We start from the raw sequence: 18430 nt of genomic DNA on the forward strand, positions 1-18430 counted from the left end.
CGTAAGTCGAACCTTTGCGTTAGTGCCTCAGAGATTGCGATCGGCGGAGAAATGCGCGGTAAATTCTCGGTGAAGTTTCATCCAATTCACTGTGATATTCATGAACTCTACCACGTATTCTTACGTTATTAGATACAAAATCGATACACTTTAATATAGTCTGAGAGTTGCATCTTGAGCATTGCCAATCAAAATGCGAAATATTATTCCCAGAGTTGACCGATCGCGTAGATTCGGGAAAGTACGGTATCTCAATGCTACATTACTAAACTGAATACTTAAATTGATTCATTATGTTACTGCGATCTAAGGGCCCAAAGAATGTATAGTCTACCTACCCTTAATCGTTATATCTTCTGCCTTTTATATATTTCGTTGATCGATGAATCTGGTGGTTTCACTGCCACACTGGTGGCTACATGTAGTAGGAGCGTCTAGGGTTATGAGCAAATAACACACAAAAAATGCCAGTATATTACTATATTCTTAGATACATTCACACGCACATACACTCAATCTTTCACGCACGGAAACATACTTTCATTCTCTCATATCTCAATAAAATAACGTGAAAATATCATCATTTGAATATTTACTTCGCTGGAAACATCGAAGAGTATTTCCAAAGCACGAAGCTAATTAAAAGTGAGCTTTTATTCAGCCAACTCCGTCATTAACGTGCAACAAAGTTAGTGGGGAAAATCTTTCAATGACGCAATATTCATTTATTTTACAATTGCACACAATATGAGAGAACAAGAAAATGCAGCAAATTAATAAAATTTTCTGCCAGAAACATGTAAACAATTACGCAATTAATATCGTGTGTCAACTTTTTCTTAACTTTTTCGCGGCGTTCATTGCCAACACTCAAAAGTTCGATGCCGTTACTCGGGTACTAAACAATTCTTTTCCGCAATAAATATTTCTGCTTGAACTTCATTTTCTTTTAATTCCACAGATGGAAATGTCCAAACTTAAAGGTACAATTTTTAAATACAGGCATCCCCCGAGTTACGTATGTCTCGACTTACGTAAATCCGTACTTACGTAAGCGATAACCGTATTTCAAATGATTACGTTAATTTTCGAATGCGAGCGCGAAGAAGTAGATATTCGCTCGTACAACCTATGGTAGAAAAAATATCGAATAGTTATAGTTTTTTACGTGCTAAAAATAACAAAGTGATCCATTTTTGTCATTCCTCGAAGGAAATTTCATTAATTTCTGTAGAAAAATCGCTTATAAATCCCAAGTCAGCAATCAACGTGAAAATTTGCAGTTCTAGCGATGGATGTGGTGGCGTATGTGGTTGCGCTCATTTCTTTACGATACAACTTGTTATACAGCAATCTCTGAAGCGCCAACGCAAAGGTTCGACTTACGTAAATTTCGACTTACGCATAGTCTGCCGGAACGAATCTCTTACGTAACTCGGGGGATGCCTGTAGTTGATAGTCGGAGTTCGGGTGTGCATACTGTATAACAATATAGTTGTATCGTACAGGAATGAGCGCAACCACATCCATCGCTAGAACCGCAAATTTTCACGTTGATTGCTGACTTGGGATTTATAAGCGATTTTTCTACAGAAATTAATGAAAATTCCTTCGAGGAATGACAAAAAAGGGTCACTTTATTTTTAGCACGTAAAACACTCGATAAAAATTCAATATTTTTTCTACCATGGGTTGTACGAGCGAATATCTACTTCTTCGCGCTCGCATTCGAAAATTAATGTAATCATTTGAAATACGGTTATCGCTTACGTAAGTACGGATTTACGTAAGTCGAGACATACGTAACTCGGGGGCAATGCTGCCTGTATGCTCTGTATATGCTATACGTGATAGCACCAGTGCTGAACTTCACCTCGTATGAGTGGTTCCGTATTTTCCAGTGTGGTTTGACTTCAAACCAGCGAGTGTTTTCCGTGTGGGTTTAATAAAGTAAGGTTTTATTTTTATTATTTTTATTTTTATTCATCCTCGGACCATGGCCCTTCCGAAGATACAATTGAGGACTTTAAAAGATGGACTGAAAATAATTGAAGATGAAGAAATGAATCCGGGATAGAAGCGCGTGAATATTGCAGAATGCCTTTGGTTGTATGCTAGCACGTGACGATTGAGGTAGGGGTAGAGCAAGCTACCTGTTGAAAACAAGAAGTGGAATGAAGCCGAGGATCAGGTGGCCATGCCGCTAACAATTTACACTTTGTTTACGCTTTACACATTGCCTCAATTATATTAATAATAATTATTATGTAGGCTTCCATGGTGAGTTAACTGGTGACTGTTCTTTGGGTTCATTCTGCGTTGACCTATGTTTTGCGGGCGACAGTTTTGGGCGCGTTCCAGCTCCGGTCTCACCCGAACCCAGACCCAAAGAGCTGGAACGAACCCATAATTGTCGCCTGCAAAATATAGGTCAACGCGGAATGAACCCAAAAAACAGTCACCTATATTAATAATATATTTATTAGAAAGGAGAATTTCAAATAATAAACTATTTATGGCCTGTGTGACCCATCTCACTACCAATCACTACACTGGCAACAGTGGTTGTTTTAGGCATAACATGCACATTGCTCTCGTAAATACGTGTTCGTACGTGAAATGGTGTTTGATGGATAAGAATTTTTACATCAGACAGAAATCGATATTAGCAGTGCAAATGCCGAGTGGAGTGCAAACATTTTTCAGTGAGGAGGCGTGTTCCTATAGGATATTTGAAAAGATATTAGTCGAATCAATAATATGACCTAAGTGTTTCGATGAAGTGCTAATATTCCTGTAATCAGCTAAAATCTTGTTTGAATCCTTTAATGAATATCATAATTAATCACCAAAATCCTGCATTTCCTGGGACATAGGCAACCTAGCAAAACATTCCCGCACATGATCGTTTTCCCGCATTCATGGTATTTTTAAATCCATCCCCCTGAAAAACGATAGAGCGAGGTTCCACTGTATTCATAATGTGACTGTTTATCACATTATCATTGGTTTATAGGAAGTGATTTTAGATCTTCAATTATGATGTCCTTCACCAATAGAACCTTAAATGTTCCTTTAGATATTTTGTCCATTTCAGCCACTCATGTTCTCTTCTCACATGTGTTGGCGGAATCGTAAATGCTTCTGTAGCCTCCTTGGTTGATGCATTAACACAACCAAGGTGCCTTGTACCACAAGCTCCCTGGGCAGGTCTGTTTGCTATGCTTTCAAACCATGTCATTGTGCATTACAGAAATAAGATTAAATATCGAGGATCAAACAATTTTTCCTCATTATTAAGTAAGTTAGTATTATTCCTCACTGGTTGTGAACTTAAGCACTTATAGGATTGCATACGCTGATAATAATTGCCAGTTGGATACCTTGCGCGTTGAATAAACAACCGTAAAGGCTAGCAGCAATTGAACACGCCATCATGGATGTGTGTTTCTGAGAAACCAGAGGTGTAAACACTAATTATGGTGTGTTAATAACCTAGTTTACTGCAAATTATTTCAGCAAGGTGCACTTGATGAGGAAATCTTCAGGAAATTGGTTGGAGGAGAGTGTTTTTGGTATGCATCAAATTTTGCTCTGCTTGATTAAGGGAAGCTCAGATTTACTTTTGTTTTTTTTATTGAATTCAGAATTTGATATCTGTGGCCTTTTAATAAAAAAAATACACATTCCTCATCGCTATTTCAATTTGACTGATTCCCTTTGCTGATTTTAGACTTGCCACATTGTGTCAACCATTGGTATTTTAAATTTTTTAAATGATGAAAGGAAGGAAGTTCTTTGTTTTGTGTTTATTGTTTTATGCATTTGTTCTCTCTCTTATTTCTCATAGAAATACATAAATGCTCTCATGGAGGGAAGGTGGTAATCAAAAGTGCATCTAAAGTGAGAGGAGAATTGAATTTCCAAATAGGTATTGCCGATTTTATGATGCGGTTTTGAATCAGTTATGCTATGCAATGATCAAAAATAAAGGTATGACTCCATTTGGAGTTAATCTTTTCCTGAGTACTTAAATAGGTATCTTCTTTCTCCTATAAGCAGAACAGTGTCACTCTTTGTTATTTTGTGGTTTCCCAGTCACTTTGTTGTCTTGATAATGTACCACTTCTAAATACATACTTATCTTTTAGGATTGGTTCACGGACTGTGCCCGCCTTATCTCCCAAGTGTGTGGTCGCAGTGTTGAGTGGGTGACCCCTTTGGGACTGCCTGTGGTGCAGCCGTATCACAGGGTCATTGGGCCTGGCAAGCGACAAGGATCTGCTGACCCACTCTCCTCAGGCTTTGTGTTTATGCCGTATGGTGTGGTGGGCAACCATGAGTGAGTGCAATATTTTCCATGTGCATCTTGAACAAGTTTAACTCATTATCCATGTGAATGAATGGTTGATTCATCGAGCCTTGATAGATAACCGCTAAAGTTTACCTGCCAAAAGATGTAGCAACTGTCATTGTTTTGCTTGTGCTGCAAATAGAAGCAGATGCCAATTATGTGCAGACAGGTGGTGAAACAATATTCAACAGAATGATAGGGAGGTGGGTAAGCGCAAGGGCAATCCCATTTGAAGCTTTTTGTCCATCCCAATGAGATCTCAATGTGTAAGGTTGCTCGTGGGGAAACCAACTGGGTGAGGCTTTTAATTGTCTTCTCTGCCAACGTTTCAAGGCCGTCACCCATTAAAGTTTGTTCGGGAAGCGAAACTAACGTGGGAACAGCAGTGCACTCATTGGAGTCTGTGGCAAACTGCTATTTGAGGAGTGGTGGTGGACCTGGTGCCGCCATAGTAACTGAGGTTAGGGCCCAAGTGACCATGCTGGCAGAATTGAAGAAAGTGCCCCCAAAGCCACCTAATCCCAGGAGAACAGAGCTGGGCAACGAATGCTAGGGTTATGTGCGGTAGGGAGATGCAAACGCAATGCCAGCGGTGGCTGTTTGGACAATCGAGCTCCTCAGTCCTCCACCATTGGAGAACATTCCTAGTGGATGAGTCAAGTTAGAGTGCATTGGTGATTGTGTGGGCGAAGAAGTGAGGTCAGGATAATGAGATGTGCAGAGAAAGAGGGGTGGGTGAATGGCCTTTGTCTGCCTTGCCTGAGACACTTCGCCTGGCGGTGTTTTTTTTCACACTCAAGCTCCGTCAATGTAGAGAGGGAGTGGATGGGAAATGCTAAACTCACGTCGGAAATGCTAGGAAACATAGATTCGACGTCAACAAGGTTAGAGGTGGTCAACCAGCCACCGGCACTTTTAAAATTGTCAAATTTCTTTTGTAAGGCTATATATTCTACCTTTTCATGCAAGCTAGGGCCACTAATGGACAGCTTTTCTTGTAGCTCTTACAAAAGGTGTAGAGCTCCTCCTCAACCTCTGCAATCTTGGCGCGGTGCAAATTTTTATTTTCAGAGAAACATCCAACTTGAATTTTTCTCGTATTTTTCTGCTGTTGGTGGCAATTGTTGATGAAGTCGACGTTGGGATTCCAAACTTGGATTCTATCGCTCTTTTACTTAAATTCCTTGACTCAACTTCCTCATTAACTTTCATTTTCTTTTCTTTTCTATAGATATTTCTCTTCTTTTTCTGTTTGGTTGTTAGGGCTCCATATTTCAAAATTTTGATAGCACTCGCAACGAAAACATTACTAGGGGAGATCCCATAGCGAGTTTAATGCCTCTTGGAAACCATTTACCATGATGAACTATGCTATGGCTATCTTGAACAAAGAATTTATTTATAACCCTTTCATGCCGGGCTCCTTCACGGGAAGTTGCTTTTGGCTGTACAAAGGCTTTGAGCATTTCTTTTTTGCCCTGTACAGAGTTGCTTCTCAGCAAGGTATCGTCCAGGTTGTCGCTTCCTCCACTTAATGATCTTTCCTAGCGGGGTGCCGGACCCTTTCCTCGGCAACTAGGCAAATATAATCCTCGACCCTTTTCCTGAAGGCAGCCCATCACTGCGTACTTTTGCGGTCAGTTTACTGTTACTAGTGCGATTTCAGTTTTCTTAAATTGTTACTAGTGCAGCAAATGTCAGTTCATCAATGTATACCTTTCATTTTGCAATGCCTATAGAACTTTTAAACTAAGTTCTACGGTTATTTTTAGGGTTTTCAGCAAAAGGGCATTATATCATAGATCAACAAATACTGGGAGTGAAATATTTCAATGTTCCCAGCATACTTCTAGGTATTTACGATTTATGATATTAACATATTTTAGATCCATAATGCCCAAATCCACACTCTCCTCATTCGCGCCTGCTCTCCGCAAGATATCTGAAAACATGAGAATGAAACATTTCGAATTTTTTTTGAAGAATAATCATATAAGAAAAATTCTGATATAACTACTTGAATCTTACAAATTTGTTGTTTGAAATGGCTAAATTTTATTTATTAAGCAATTTTACTTAGATAAATATAAATTCATAATACATACAAAATAAGAAAAAATACAAAACACTTGGGATAGGAGGATACTTGCACCAATCTACTCTTGGGTGTGCCAGTTGGAGGGTAATAAGTTTTTCCAAGAAAACATTAATGTGCTAATGTGTCCCGAAGAAAGCCTGTGAGGTGCACAGGGCAGACCACCTTAATGTAACCTGACCAGAGAACCATGATATGAGAGTAATTACCTGGGTAGAGCAGTTCTCTTTCCTGCAATGGTATGGAATGCTTCTCACAACATGTGTCCACGTAAAACATTCCTTATTTGTGCATTAAATTTACAAATTTTTAGGATATGCATTAATTAGCATTTATAGCAAAATTAATTTATAATACGTTTGTATTCAAAGGTTGATAAGAGGTTATTAAAAATAGTCACTGTAATTTTGGCGCACAACAAATAACTGAGAGAGAAACAGCCAATCACAGTGCAGCTCCCATCCAGCCTACGGTATATAAGCGAGGCAGAAACTGACAGCCGACACCTTCGACCTGAAGACGCTGGCAGGATAGCCAGCGAAACTGTTGTCTACAAACAAGCTGACGCAGAAGGAAACCCGGAAGAAATGGAGAGATCAAACCATCGCCGCGGAAACCTACGTTCTAACATCATTCGCCTCTACGGGGAGGAGATTCACAGGGAGATAAGGAAGTTTGAGAAGCTTCGGAAGAAGAAGGAAATGCAGCTGTCATCCTTAGCCTTCCTTCTACGCTGTCAAGACACAAGCACCATACCCAACTGTGTGTGCATAAAACACCATCTGAAGAAGCACGCCGCCAAGAAGATTTTTCGCCGAGCCAGCTAAGCCCTTCTGAGAGAGCGGATCCATCACGCACGGCGGAACCTACATCAATGTTCCGTGGAACTATACAGCACTCACTTGAGGTTGGGCGCCACTCTGTCGGCTGATGTTTGGAACACCATTGACAAAATTACCTTTGACTCGTCCCCAGCCACGCTCATGGCAACACGGGAAACTCAGATAAAGAAATTTGAGAAGCTGAACAACAATCAACACCCGGAACAGATTACTGATGGCCCTGAAAAGGACTGTTGTGTTGTCAACCTCACGGACCTTAACCTGGATAACGCGACTAGTTCGATACTAGCCAAGGGATTAAATTTTGCTTTAGTACCTAGAGCGATACCTCAAGAAAAATTCATCAGTGAAATTGAGTCGGTCATCTGGAGGCTTCCTAAAACGGATGCAGACGAGATCAGAGAAGACGTTGCTCGCGTCTTCGCACCGCCAAGCCACCAAAGCCGAACACCACTGCCGAGAAGAGGAAAGCCTTAAAGAGGCTATGTGAAAATAAGAATATTCTCATTTTACCGGCGGACAAAGGCAATGCTACAGTCCTGATTACAAAGGAAGAGTATGAGCAGAAGATATGTGACATCCTCAAGGATACCACCTGCAAAAAACTGAAGACTGATCCGACGGCCAAAACGGAACGCAGCAACAAGGCCATCATAGAGAAGTCTTCAATTCCAACTGAAGAAGAACGAGGACTTTTGCCGCGTGCCTCCAAGCCACCGAGGTTATACGGACTCCCCAAGATACACAAGCAAGGAGTGTGGCTCAGACCTATAGTCAGCCAAATCGACGTGCCGACATACCATCTTGCGAAATACCTGGCTCAATCCCTGCAACCACATGTTGGAAAAACTTCATCTTATGTGAAGAACTCTGCTCACTTCATAGACATCATAAAAAATGTCTCCATCGAAAAAAGCGACACTTAAGTGAGCTTCGACGTGATGTCACTTTTCACCAACATTCCGATTCCAGATGCAGTTGAAGTTGTAAGATCGCTCACATCTGATGGTATTCCAAAGGGCTTCCCGGAACTCGTTAAGTACTGCCTAAGGAACTCGTTTTTTCTATGGAATGGTTGCTACTACGAACAGATGGAGGGCGAATCCTGCGAAAAGAAGCCGAAGTTGTGGCTAAGATATGTGGACGACACGTTCGTCATCTGGCCCCATGGTGTACAGGAATTACAAGTGTTCCTTTGACACCTGAACTCACAACATCATGGAATCCAATTTACTATGGACATGGAGAAGGAGCAGTCATTAAATTTTCTGGATGTCCTCTTGACCAAAAAAGGCAATGGGGGACTCGGCCATGCTGTCTACAGAAAGCTTACGCACATCGACCGATATCTAAATGCAGTATCTCACCATCATCCCAGTCAGAAGACCTCACTAGTGGCAACATTGGTCAACAGAGCGTATAATTTCTCCGATGATAACTCCCTCTCCACGGAGATAAAGCACCTCACTACGGCACTCCAGAAAAATGGATATCGGAGAGAATTGGTCCATAAAAAGGACCACAAAGGAAGAGGAAAAGCGACGCAAGGCCACCATAGAAAACCAAAGTGATGACGATGGAGAGGTAGAATCGTCAAGGAAGCTGTACGTCATCATCCCTTTCATTGCTAGAACATCAGAAAGGATCGCCAGAATATTAAAAAAGCATGACGTGGTCACCAGATACAACTGTGTGACCAAGATAAGAGACTTCCTCCCCGGGCCCAAGGACATCATTCCTCAGGAACTGTACGAGGGGGTATACAAGGTGCCTTGCTCCTGCGGGAAATCCTACATAGGGGAAACTTGCCGCTCCATGCATGTGAGGACCAAAGAACATCAAAGGATGACCAAGAACAAACAATTTCAGCTCTCTGCCATCGCCGAACATGCATGGTTGGAACCTGGCCACGACATCAAATTTGAGGAAAAGAAACTTTTAGTTAAGGAGTGTCAATACATCCCAAGACAAATCAGGGAAGCAATAGGAATTCAAAAAACACCATTGAATTTCAATAGAGAAGATGGACACTTCCTAGGTAGGAAACCCGGAAGAAATGCAGAGATCAACTGAGAGATTCATATTTCGTTACATTACGAGGACTTTTTTTCATAGGAGTTAAATTAGATATTTTATTGAATTTCATCGTAAGTGTACACTTAAAATGTGGCTAACAGTGTAACGTATATCTTTAGATGTAAATCATTACAATATTGCTTCTATAAATTTGCTAGTAAGGTTTAAAAATAACAATTAAACATCTAACCTTAGCATCTCCAAAATTTGTTCTAGGTGATGATGAACTCTGTTAATATGAACGTTAGAGTTCCGTTTAAAATTTGGAACCGATCAGCAAAACATGCAGAATGTAATTCTTGGCATTGATTTTCAATAAATGCAACATGTAGGTTTTTAGTTATTCTAACTTATAAACAAATAAGTGACCATGAGCACCTTCCTTGAGTGGGACACTAAGTGCTGGAATGGGCCGATATAATCCCCACACGGATAATAGGAAAGGGTCGGACCTCTCGTGCCTAGGGACCCTTATGTCGCTTGGGACCCATTTGGCATGCTTGACCGCAAAGCCATGACAACACGGCCGTCGGCCTTTTGCGTCATAAAATTTAAGCCATGAAAACACGGCCTCCATAGGGAAAAGATTAAGAAAACTCATAAAAGTATGCCATTAATTAAGGCTAGTCAAACAGCTGCTCCTGTGGCTATATCATTTCCCTCTCCCATGGGTTGATGAAGATTCACATTGGCATCTTGAATGAGTACCTTCTCTTTAAATATAATTGAAAATTTGTGTAAAACCCCAGTAGTCACAATGATGAGCAAAGATGTATTTATTTTCATTCATAGTCCAATGGAGAGGCAAGGAAACCTCCATTTCAGCACCCCTAACCATGGACGTACCCAGTGAGGGGCAGGGGGGCAGCTGCCCCCCCTAGAAACAAAAATCACAGATGTCTTTAAGGAAAATAATATTTTTTTAAGCAAATAATTTTGAAAATTAATAAAGAGTTGTTACAGTTTTCTTAAAATGTTCATTTCACTCACCTTTTCCATGCTTAAATCTTACCTACAACTTGAACAAGCATGGCTTGCTCCCCCCCCCCCATAGTTTTGATCCTAGCTACGCCCTTGCCCAAAACAATTGTAGCGCCGGTTCGCTGGAGAAGGATATTCAAAATAACGTTCGCTCACTTCGAGGTTCAAAACACAACTCTTTATTCTCTCTCTTTTACAACGGGCCCAAAAGCCCTTTTCCCGTTGAGGGCTTCACGCCCCCACCTCCTGGGTTTTCCCCAAGAGTCCATGTCCTGAGCAGCCGACCGCGCTCTGATACACTGCCCCCTCCTTTCAAAGGCGTCGCGCCCTCGCGACGGTCGGCATAGCGGGAACCTTCGCTGTCCTCGGACCTGGGAAAGTTGGCGCCTTTATCTCCTTACCTCTGAAACGAAAGGAAAAGAAAAGAGACCACCCCCCCCCCCCGGAATTACTCCTTCCTCAGAGCCCGGCTTGAAACCTTTGTGGCTCTCTTGTCACCCGTCTGGGATATCGCATGGTCGGCTCAATAACCGCTTCAGCTGGTGGCTCCTCTCTCGCTGCTGGAGTCGCTTGGCCCTCATGTGTTGGTGGAATGGAGAAAAACTTCCATCCACCCCCTCCGCGGATGACAGGTTTTTCCCTCGCTGCCTCGGTCTCTCTTGGCCCAGCTTTTGTTTCTTCCACTCCGTCCGTATTCTGACATTCCTTTTCCGTGTCTCCTCCCGGTCTTTCCTCCTACCTTTTGAGTCGGTTGAAGTGTACCACTAGGCGGCGGCGAGGATTATCCACCTTCTTCACCCGGTACGTGACCTCGGACAATTTCCGTATGATTTGGAAGGGGCCCGTCCAGGGGCGATGGAAATTACGACACTTCCCTCTTGCCGTAGCGGGATCGTGGAGCCATACCCTTTCCCCTTCTTCAAAGGGTGCACCGTGACACCGGCGGTCGTATTGTTCTTTTTGCCGGAGGTGGGCTGACCCAAGCCTCTGCCGTGTGAGAGCATGGGCTTTCTTGAGGCTCTCTCGCAACCGTCTCACAAATTCGCCTTCTTTCTGCTGCGCCACCCCCCTCTGCACATCAGGGATCCCCCACTCTAACTCAATGGGGAGGCGCACTTCTCTCCCAAACATAAGAAAATAAGGTGTAAATCCTGTGCTGCCGTGTTTGGCCGACCGATAGGCTAGCATGACGGAATCCAAATGCTCATCCCATTCGGATTCCATATCCGTCCACTGGCTCAACATAGCTAATAATGTTCTATTGAACCGCTCGACTTGGCCGTCCGACTGCGGGTGGTAGGGTGATGTTCTTGTTTTTACCGCCCCAATCACTTTACACATCTCTTGGAAGAGGCGGGATTCGAATTGGCGTCCTTGATCAGTGTGGATTTCCCGAGGCACTCCCCACCTGCACACGAAGCCCTTAACATGATGCGCCACTGTTTCCGCCTCTTGGTTATGCATGGCATACGCTTCGATCCACTTGGTGAACTCGTCAGCGACCACCAATATATATTTATTTCCTGTCTTTGTTTGAGGAAGTGGTCCTAAAATGTCCATGGAAATTCTTTCCATCGGTCCTCCCGTCGGGCAATGACCCAGAGGTGCTCGTAGCGGGTGAGGCGGGGATTTCCGACGCGAACAATCTTCACACGTGCGGCACCAAATTTCCACGTCTTTTGTGTATCCGGGCCAATAGTAGCGCTCTCTCACTTTACCTAGAGTTTTCTCATACCCTAAATGGCCTCCGAAGGGCGAATCGTGCAAAGACCGAAGAATTTCGTCCCTCGCCTCAGCAGGCACAATTATCTGTAGATGGTCGGCGTCTCTTCCTTCTTCTTCCCACCTTCAAAAGAGAGCCCCATCCTTAAACACTAGCCTATCCCATTGTGTCCACAAAGCCTTCGCCTTCGGGCAGTCACCCCTCCTCTCTCCATCGGACGGCCGAATTCCTGCTTCGAGTGCTTCCATTACCCTTCTCAGCACGGGGTCTTTGCTTTGCCTGTCCCTCACGCTTTCACTGGGGGCCTCTAAGACGGCGTCGATTTCCGCTGAAATCAGCTCCCCCTCTCCCCAAGCGCACTGTTTACAAACAGACCGGGATAAACCGTCGGCATTTCCATGTTTGTTCCCAGGCCGATGCACCACTAAAAAGTCATACTCCGACAATTGCTCAAGCCAGCGAGCAACTTGTCCTTCCGGTTCTCGAAACGATCTTAACCACTGTAGGGAATTATGATCGGTGCGCCCCACAAACCGTTTTCCCAATAAATATTGGCGAAAATGGCGGGTAGAATTGACTACCGCCAAAAGTTCACGCCTCGTCACACAATATTGTTTTTCGGCACGTGAGAGCATCCGACTATAATAGGCCACAACCCTTTCCTCGCCTTCCTGTCTCTGGCTGAGTACGGCCCCGATACCCATCCCGCTAGCGTCACAGTTGAGCGTAAATTCGCAGTCCATCCGCGGGAAGGCCAAAATCGGTGAACACGTTAGCTTTCGCTTAAGAGTCTGAAAGGCGTCTTCACATTCTGCACTCCATTTAAATAAGGCATGCTTTTCGGTCAACCTGTGAAGGGGGCAGGCTATCTGTGAAAAGTCTAATGAACCGCCTGTAGTAAGACACAGTTCCTAGGAACGCCCTAAGCTCCTCAAGGGATGCTGGAGATCGCCATTGTGTGATCTCGGCAATTTTATCAGGATCCGTCGCAACACCATTTTTGGAGACTATATGGCCTAAAAATTTCACAGATGGTTTCATGATTTGGCACTTTTCAGGCTTAATTTTCAGTCCCGCCTTCCTTAGGCGTATCAACATATCTGTTAGCCTTTCTACGTGCTCCCTAAAATCCCTTCCAAAAATTATGACGTCATCCAAGTACACCAAACAAGACCTCCACTGTGCACCCGCGAGCACTAGGTCCATTAGTCTTTGGAATGTACTGGGTCCGTTGCACAATCCGAAGGGCAGCACTTTAAATTGATATAGACCGTCACCAGTGGTAAAGGCTGTCTTTTCTCCATCAACTTCCGCGACCTCGCACTGCCAGTATCCTGACGCCATATCTATTGTTGAGAAAGCTGTTGCGCCGGCTCCGAGCTCACCAAACACTCCACTACCACTTCGTGGTGAGGAGGATGAACAACGTTCTCCTTCAACGTCACTGCGCAGCCCCACTCGCACTTTCCCTCACTTGTAAGAAAAGGCACAGCTTTTCCGCAGAGAAGAATGCAATTCCGGGAAAAAGCCACGTCACACTGATGTGCTCGCAGAAAATCGGCACCCAGGAGGCATCCCTTCGATAGGCGCGGGGCAATGAGCACATCATGAGAAACTCTTCCCCTCCGATCGGAAGTGTCACTTCACCCTTCCCCAGCACCCGTAATGGCTCCCCATTCGCCGTTATTAGTGTCAAATTGTCTGTTATGATTTTCCCCGAATTTTCGGTGCGGCTCCATATTTCTTCCGATATCAATGACACTGCCGCTCCCGTGTCAATTAGTATCTCGACGGGGATCCCCGAAACGGAGCCGTGCACTAGGGGCACTGACTCGGACAAAATTGTCCAAATTTTCTTTACTCCGCGTCCTCCGACGCCCTCGAGCGGTGAAGTAGTGTCTCGGGTTCCTTTTTCGTCTGCGGCCGAGAAGGTTACCACCTCCTCGGCCTTCCGTCGTTTCCCGAGAAGGAAAGCCGTGGGCATTCGGCTCTCAGATGGCCCTCTTCGCCGCACATCCAACAGCGCGGCCGATCTCTGCGCCTCACACTGGAATTAGGGTGCCGCCTCTCCGGAGCGGGAGCGGGGCTGTGGTCTTCACCACTCGACATAACCATCCCTCGTAAAAATTGCAACACCTCTCTCATTGTCTCTGAGTTCTGTGTCAACGCGGCCTCCACTCTGTCCTCGCGACCGCACCCTCGACTCTCCACACCGATTTCCTGTGACCTGACGAGCGTCGCCGGCACCAACGCATTCACTCCCTTGGTGGATGACTCAGCGAAATGGATTGCCTCCATCTCGATTGCAACGCCGATTGCTTCTTCGAGGCTAGCAGGTCTCGCCTGTTTCACCCACACCCGAATGTTCCCGTCGAGCCCATCGAGGAAGCGGTCGCGCACTATGGCCTTTCTCGCATCCTTGGGCCAGGAAGGGTATGCGCACAGAGCAAGGCGCCCGAGGTCCGTGGCAAAGGCAGCGATGTCTTCTCCGGGGTTGCACGCCCTTTGGACGAATCGCGCCTTTTCCTTCTCGCTCGCTTCTCTTGGGTTGAAGCGCCGCCCCAATGCCTCCTGCGCCTTTGCATAGCTCCCTCGGTTTTCCTCCGGCAGATCACGAAACGTCGAGAGAGCGTTTCCTGTGAGGCCGAGTCTCAGATAGAGCGTCTTCTGCTCCTCAGGCCATTTATTTATTTCCGCCACTGTCTCACATTGGAAGACCCAGTCTTCCCACTACTCCGCACCACTAAACTTCTCCGGCATCACCATACCCGCCATGGCTGCCGCCGCCGAACCGCACGCAAAATCTCAGGATCGAGAACACAATCCTGCCGACTGCGCCAATGTAGCGCCGGTTCGCTGGAGAAGGATATTCAAAATAACGTTCGCTCACTTCGAGGTTCAAAACACAACTCTTTATTCTCTCTCTTTTACAACGGGCCCAAAAGCCCTTCTCCCGTTGAGGGCTCCTCGCCCCCACCTCCTGGGTTTCCCCCAAGAGTCCATGTCCTGAGCAGCCGACCGCGCTCTGCTACACAATGTTCAAATGGGTTGGCTTTGCTCATGAGCAAGGTTTTTCTTCCTCTCTCTTCTGCTTAAAGGGTGTAACAAGGAAGTTAGGAGGTATGGCCTGAAGGGATAACCGCCATCACCTTATAAATAGAGGTCCTTGAAAGTGGTTTTATTTTTTTGCTAAAATTCATTTTAAAACCATGTGATTTCGGTGTTATAGGAAATCTTGGCGGTGTTATTATAATGCTACAATTTTACCACGTTTTTAGGCATTTTATTATTTTATGGCACACGTTTCATGAATACTTATATGTACTTTTATTAAGCATTTTACTTAACATTTGACACAATTTGGATTGTACAAAATTTCTGATAAAACTAAATGAAAGAAATGGTTTAACTTATATTGGTTCAAGGTATATGATTGGTTCAAATATGCAGTCTTGGTGAATACGATCGGCAAACAGCAAATTCCCACTACCTCATATGTGCGATATTTAAAGCTGAAACTACGATAAAAAAACAGTCCAATCACAAAACACAACCTATCACGATGGTGTTTTCAAACTGAGTGCTGGGTAGCTACGGTATAACCATAGTACTGTATACCTTACAAATTGGCCGAAATGTTTAATGTCGCAGGTTCCCTTTCGATAACCCTCACCCAGGTGTTGAGGGAAGGTAGGACAGCAGCTAGATACAACAAAATGATTTAGTTTTGATTACAGCTGTAGCCAAGCGGTCAGGAAAGGCAGTGAAAGAAGCACACTTAACAAAACATAATCGGATTCAAAGGAACTTGAAAAATTATTTCCCATTTATCGAACCAGAAAAATCTAGTTTGAGACAATTTCTCACCTGAAGAATTAGATATTAGATTTGGCCAATGTCGAAATGATTTTTTTTGCATTGTAGCTCAGTGGAGAGCCGATTATCCGACGATCCATCCGCTAATAAGGGGAACCCCCCTCTCCTCCTATATTTTCTGTTCCTTCTTTCCCTTCTCTCAACTGCTAGCGCTTTGTGCTTTCAAATAACCATACGTGCCTATGGATGTCTTTAAAGGAATTGAATCGCGCAATTGACAACCGCCGTGGTCACCATGGCGCCCATTTCAATCCGGCCCGGCAGTGCGCCGTCTACGGCGTGGAATACAGGCAATGCTACATTGATGCCGCTTTTTGACGAAACGACTTTTCTCCGGCCGCCGTTCACGTCACGACGCCATGAAATTCAGGCCGCTTTCAGACGAGACGATTCTCTGCCACGCTGTAGGCCGTGCCGTGAACGGCGGCCCGGTCCTAGCTAGCGACCGTGTTTAAGTCAACGAAATTGTTACATTAGACCCACATTCAAGGTTTTCCTGCGACAAGTTATCCAATAACGCTGTCTAATGCGTCGCGGTGAGTCACCGGAATTACTGCTTGGCTCAGCGTGAGCTTGTATTTCCGCTCTTTCGCAGCCGCGTTAAATTTCTTTCCGCACATTTTTAATAATATCTAATTCTTCAGGTGAGAAAGCGCCTCATTCTTAATATTTCAGGATTGATACATGGGAATCGAAGAGAGAGGCTGTGATAAATTTAACGGCAAATTTTGGCGGAGAAATCACTACAGTGCGCGATATTATGCGGATGCGGATGCGTTATGCGCGAGACTAAACGAGCCAATTGACCTTGGAATCGTAATGAAATAGAGCAAATGAACGTTGGCAGGGTTGAACAGTGAAGGCTTAGTCTTTAGTAGATGATGACTCATTAGATGTTATTTTTTCGCTAATCCACCTAAAAACGTGAAATTTTGGTTTTATTCACCGATTTCGCGTTATTTCGTGTTATTTCGCGTTATTTCGCGATAATGCGTCTCTCAAAATTCACAGATCTCTACTTATAAATAATCATCTGGTATCTCTGCACTTAAAACTTTAGCCCTCAAATGAAAAACTTTGAAAATAGTGCTATCGTGAACAGACCCAGGCCACCAATTTAGTCAATTATAGGGTAGGGGAGCAAACTGCCTGGGCATTGATAGAAAATTAGGACTTCTTATTTCCAAATAATCCCACATTTTCTCCTCCACGTTAAGTTATTGGGATGTGAGTGCAGTCTATTGCCCCAATGATGCCTGGGAATCCAGCAATCCCAAATAATTCTTCTTTCATTCTCACAAATTCCTCTCTGCCACTAGGAAATTGTATAAATTCTTGGTACAGTATTGCTATACAAAATGGGATCTTTAAATTATCCTGCAATGCTTGATTTGCTCGCTCTAAGTAGATCACCAATTATTATGTATCTACAAAAAATTTTAAATCTCAGGAGCTTCATCTAAGAGCTCCATAGCTTCCTCTTACCTAATTGTATAGATGTATATTGAAACTTGAGGCAGGTTAAATGACCGTCAGCTACATAAATGATTTATTAATGATCTTCCTCAGCAGTTTACCCGGAGTCACACAGTTATGTATGCAGATGATACAACTAATCTGTTGACTGCTAGCAATACTTCAGATCTAACAGAATTTGCTAAAACTACAACTCAGGAGATGTTGGAATGGTGTCACCTGAACAATATTGCACTAAATGAAGCCAAAACTTGTTACATCTGCTTCCATATTAAGAACCCTCACCAAGCTGAAGATTTACCCTTCAATCGTCTGCTTACCTTTTCAACAACAATAAAATGCCTTGGCATTCACCTCTCAGATACACTTGACTGGTCATCACATGTTTCTGAACTGAATAAAAAACTTTCTGTGGGTCTTTTTATGATAAGAAAGCTTGCACCCGTAGGGTCCAAAAACACACTCAAAGCTCTGTACTATGCCAAAGTACACTCTCATTTATCCTACGGCATTTTGTTTTGGGGAAATTCCTCTCTGTTGTCAAGAACCTTTTCTCTCTAGAAGAAAGCTGTTAAAGCTATCTATAGAGTCCCCATTCGCACACCAGGCAGACCACTTTTTGTAAGTTCCAGTATCTTAACTCTCCCCTCAATCTATATCCTTACCTGTGCCATGTTTGTTCGAAATAATCTTCATCTTTTCCCTGTTAACGCCAACCTACACAATCACAACACACGCTCCAAAAACAACATACACACCCTCCAATACTCCTACAGAGTCTGTTTAAAAGGTCCATACCACTCCATTGCCACCATGTACAATAAGATTCCTATCACCATCCGTTCCATTTCCTCATCGATCCATTTCAAAGCCAAACTGAAAAATATGTTAATTGAAAAGAGCTACTACAATCTAAATGAGTTTTTAACTGGTGTTGTGTATTAACCTTTGACCTCAATCCCACTGATAGGTGGGTGTTTGTATAGCTCATTTGTATCGTATTTTAT

The 18430-nt window shown here is 43.8% G+C and overlaps 1 protein-coding gene across 4 annotated transcripts in view; it reads left to right on the forward strand.

Moving 5' to 3' along the window:
- LOC124171687 (DNA-directed RNA polymerase, mitochondrial-like) overlaps positions 1–18430 on the forward strand; it is a 343150-nt gene that overhangs the window by 278660 nt on the left and 46060 nt on the right. For all 4 annotated transcript variants that reach the window (XM_046550928.1, XM_046550930.1, XM_046550929.1 and 1 more), the window contains one exon: positions 4152–4342. In XM_046550928.1, coding sequence (XP_046406884.1) covers positions 4152–4342 — 191 coding nt within the window. The remainder of the gene's footprint in view (positions 1–4151; positions 4343–18430) is intronic.

The sequence above is a fragment of the Ischnura elegans genome, chromosome X (genome assembly GCF_921293095.1).
Source record: "Ischnura elegans chromosome X, ioIscEleg1.1, whole genome shotgun sequence".
NCBI classification, from domain to species: domain Eukaryota; kingdom Metazoa; phylum Arthropoda; class Insecta; order Odonata; family Coenagrionidae; genus Ischnura; species Ischnura elegans.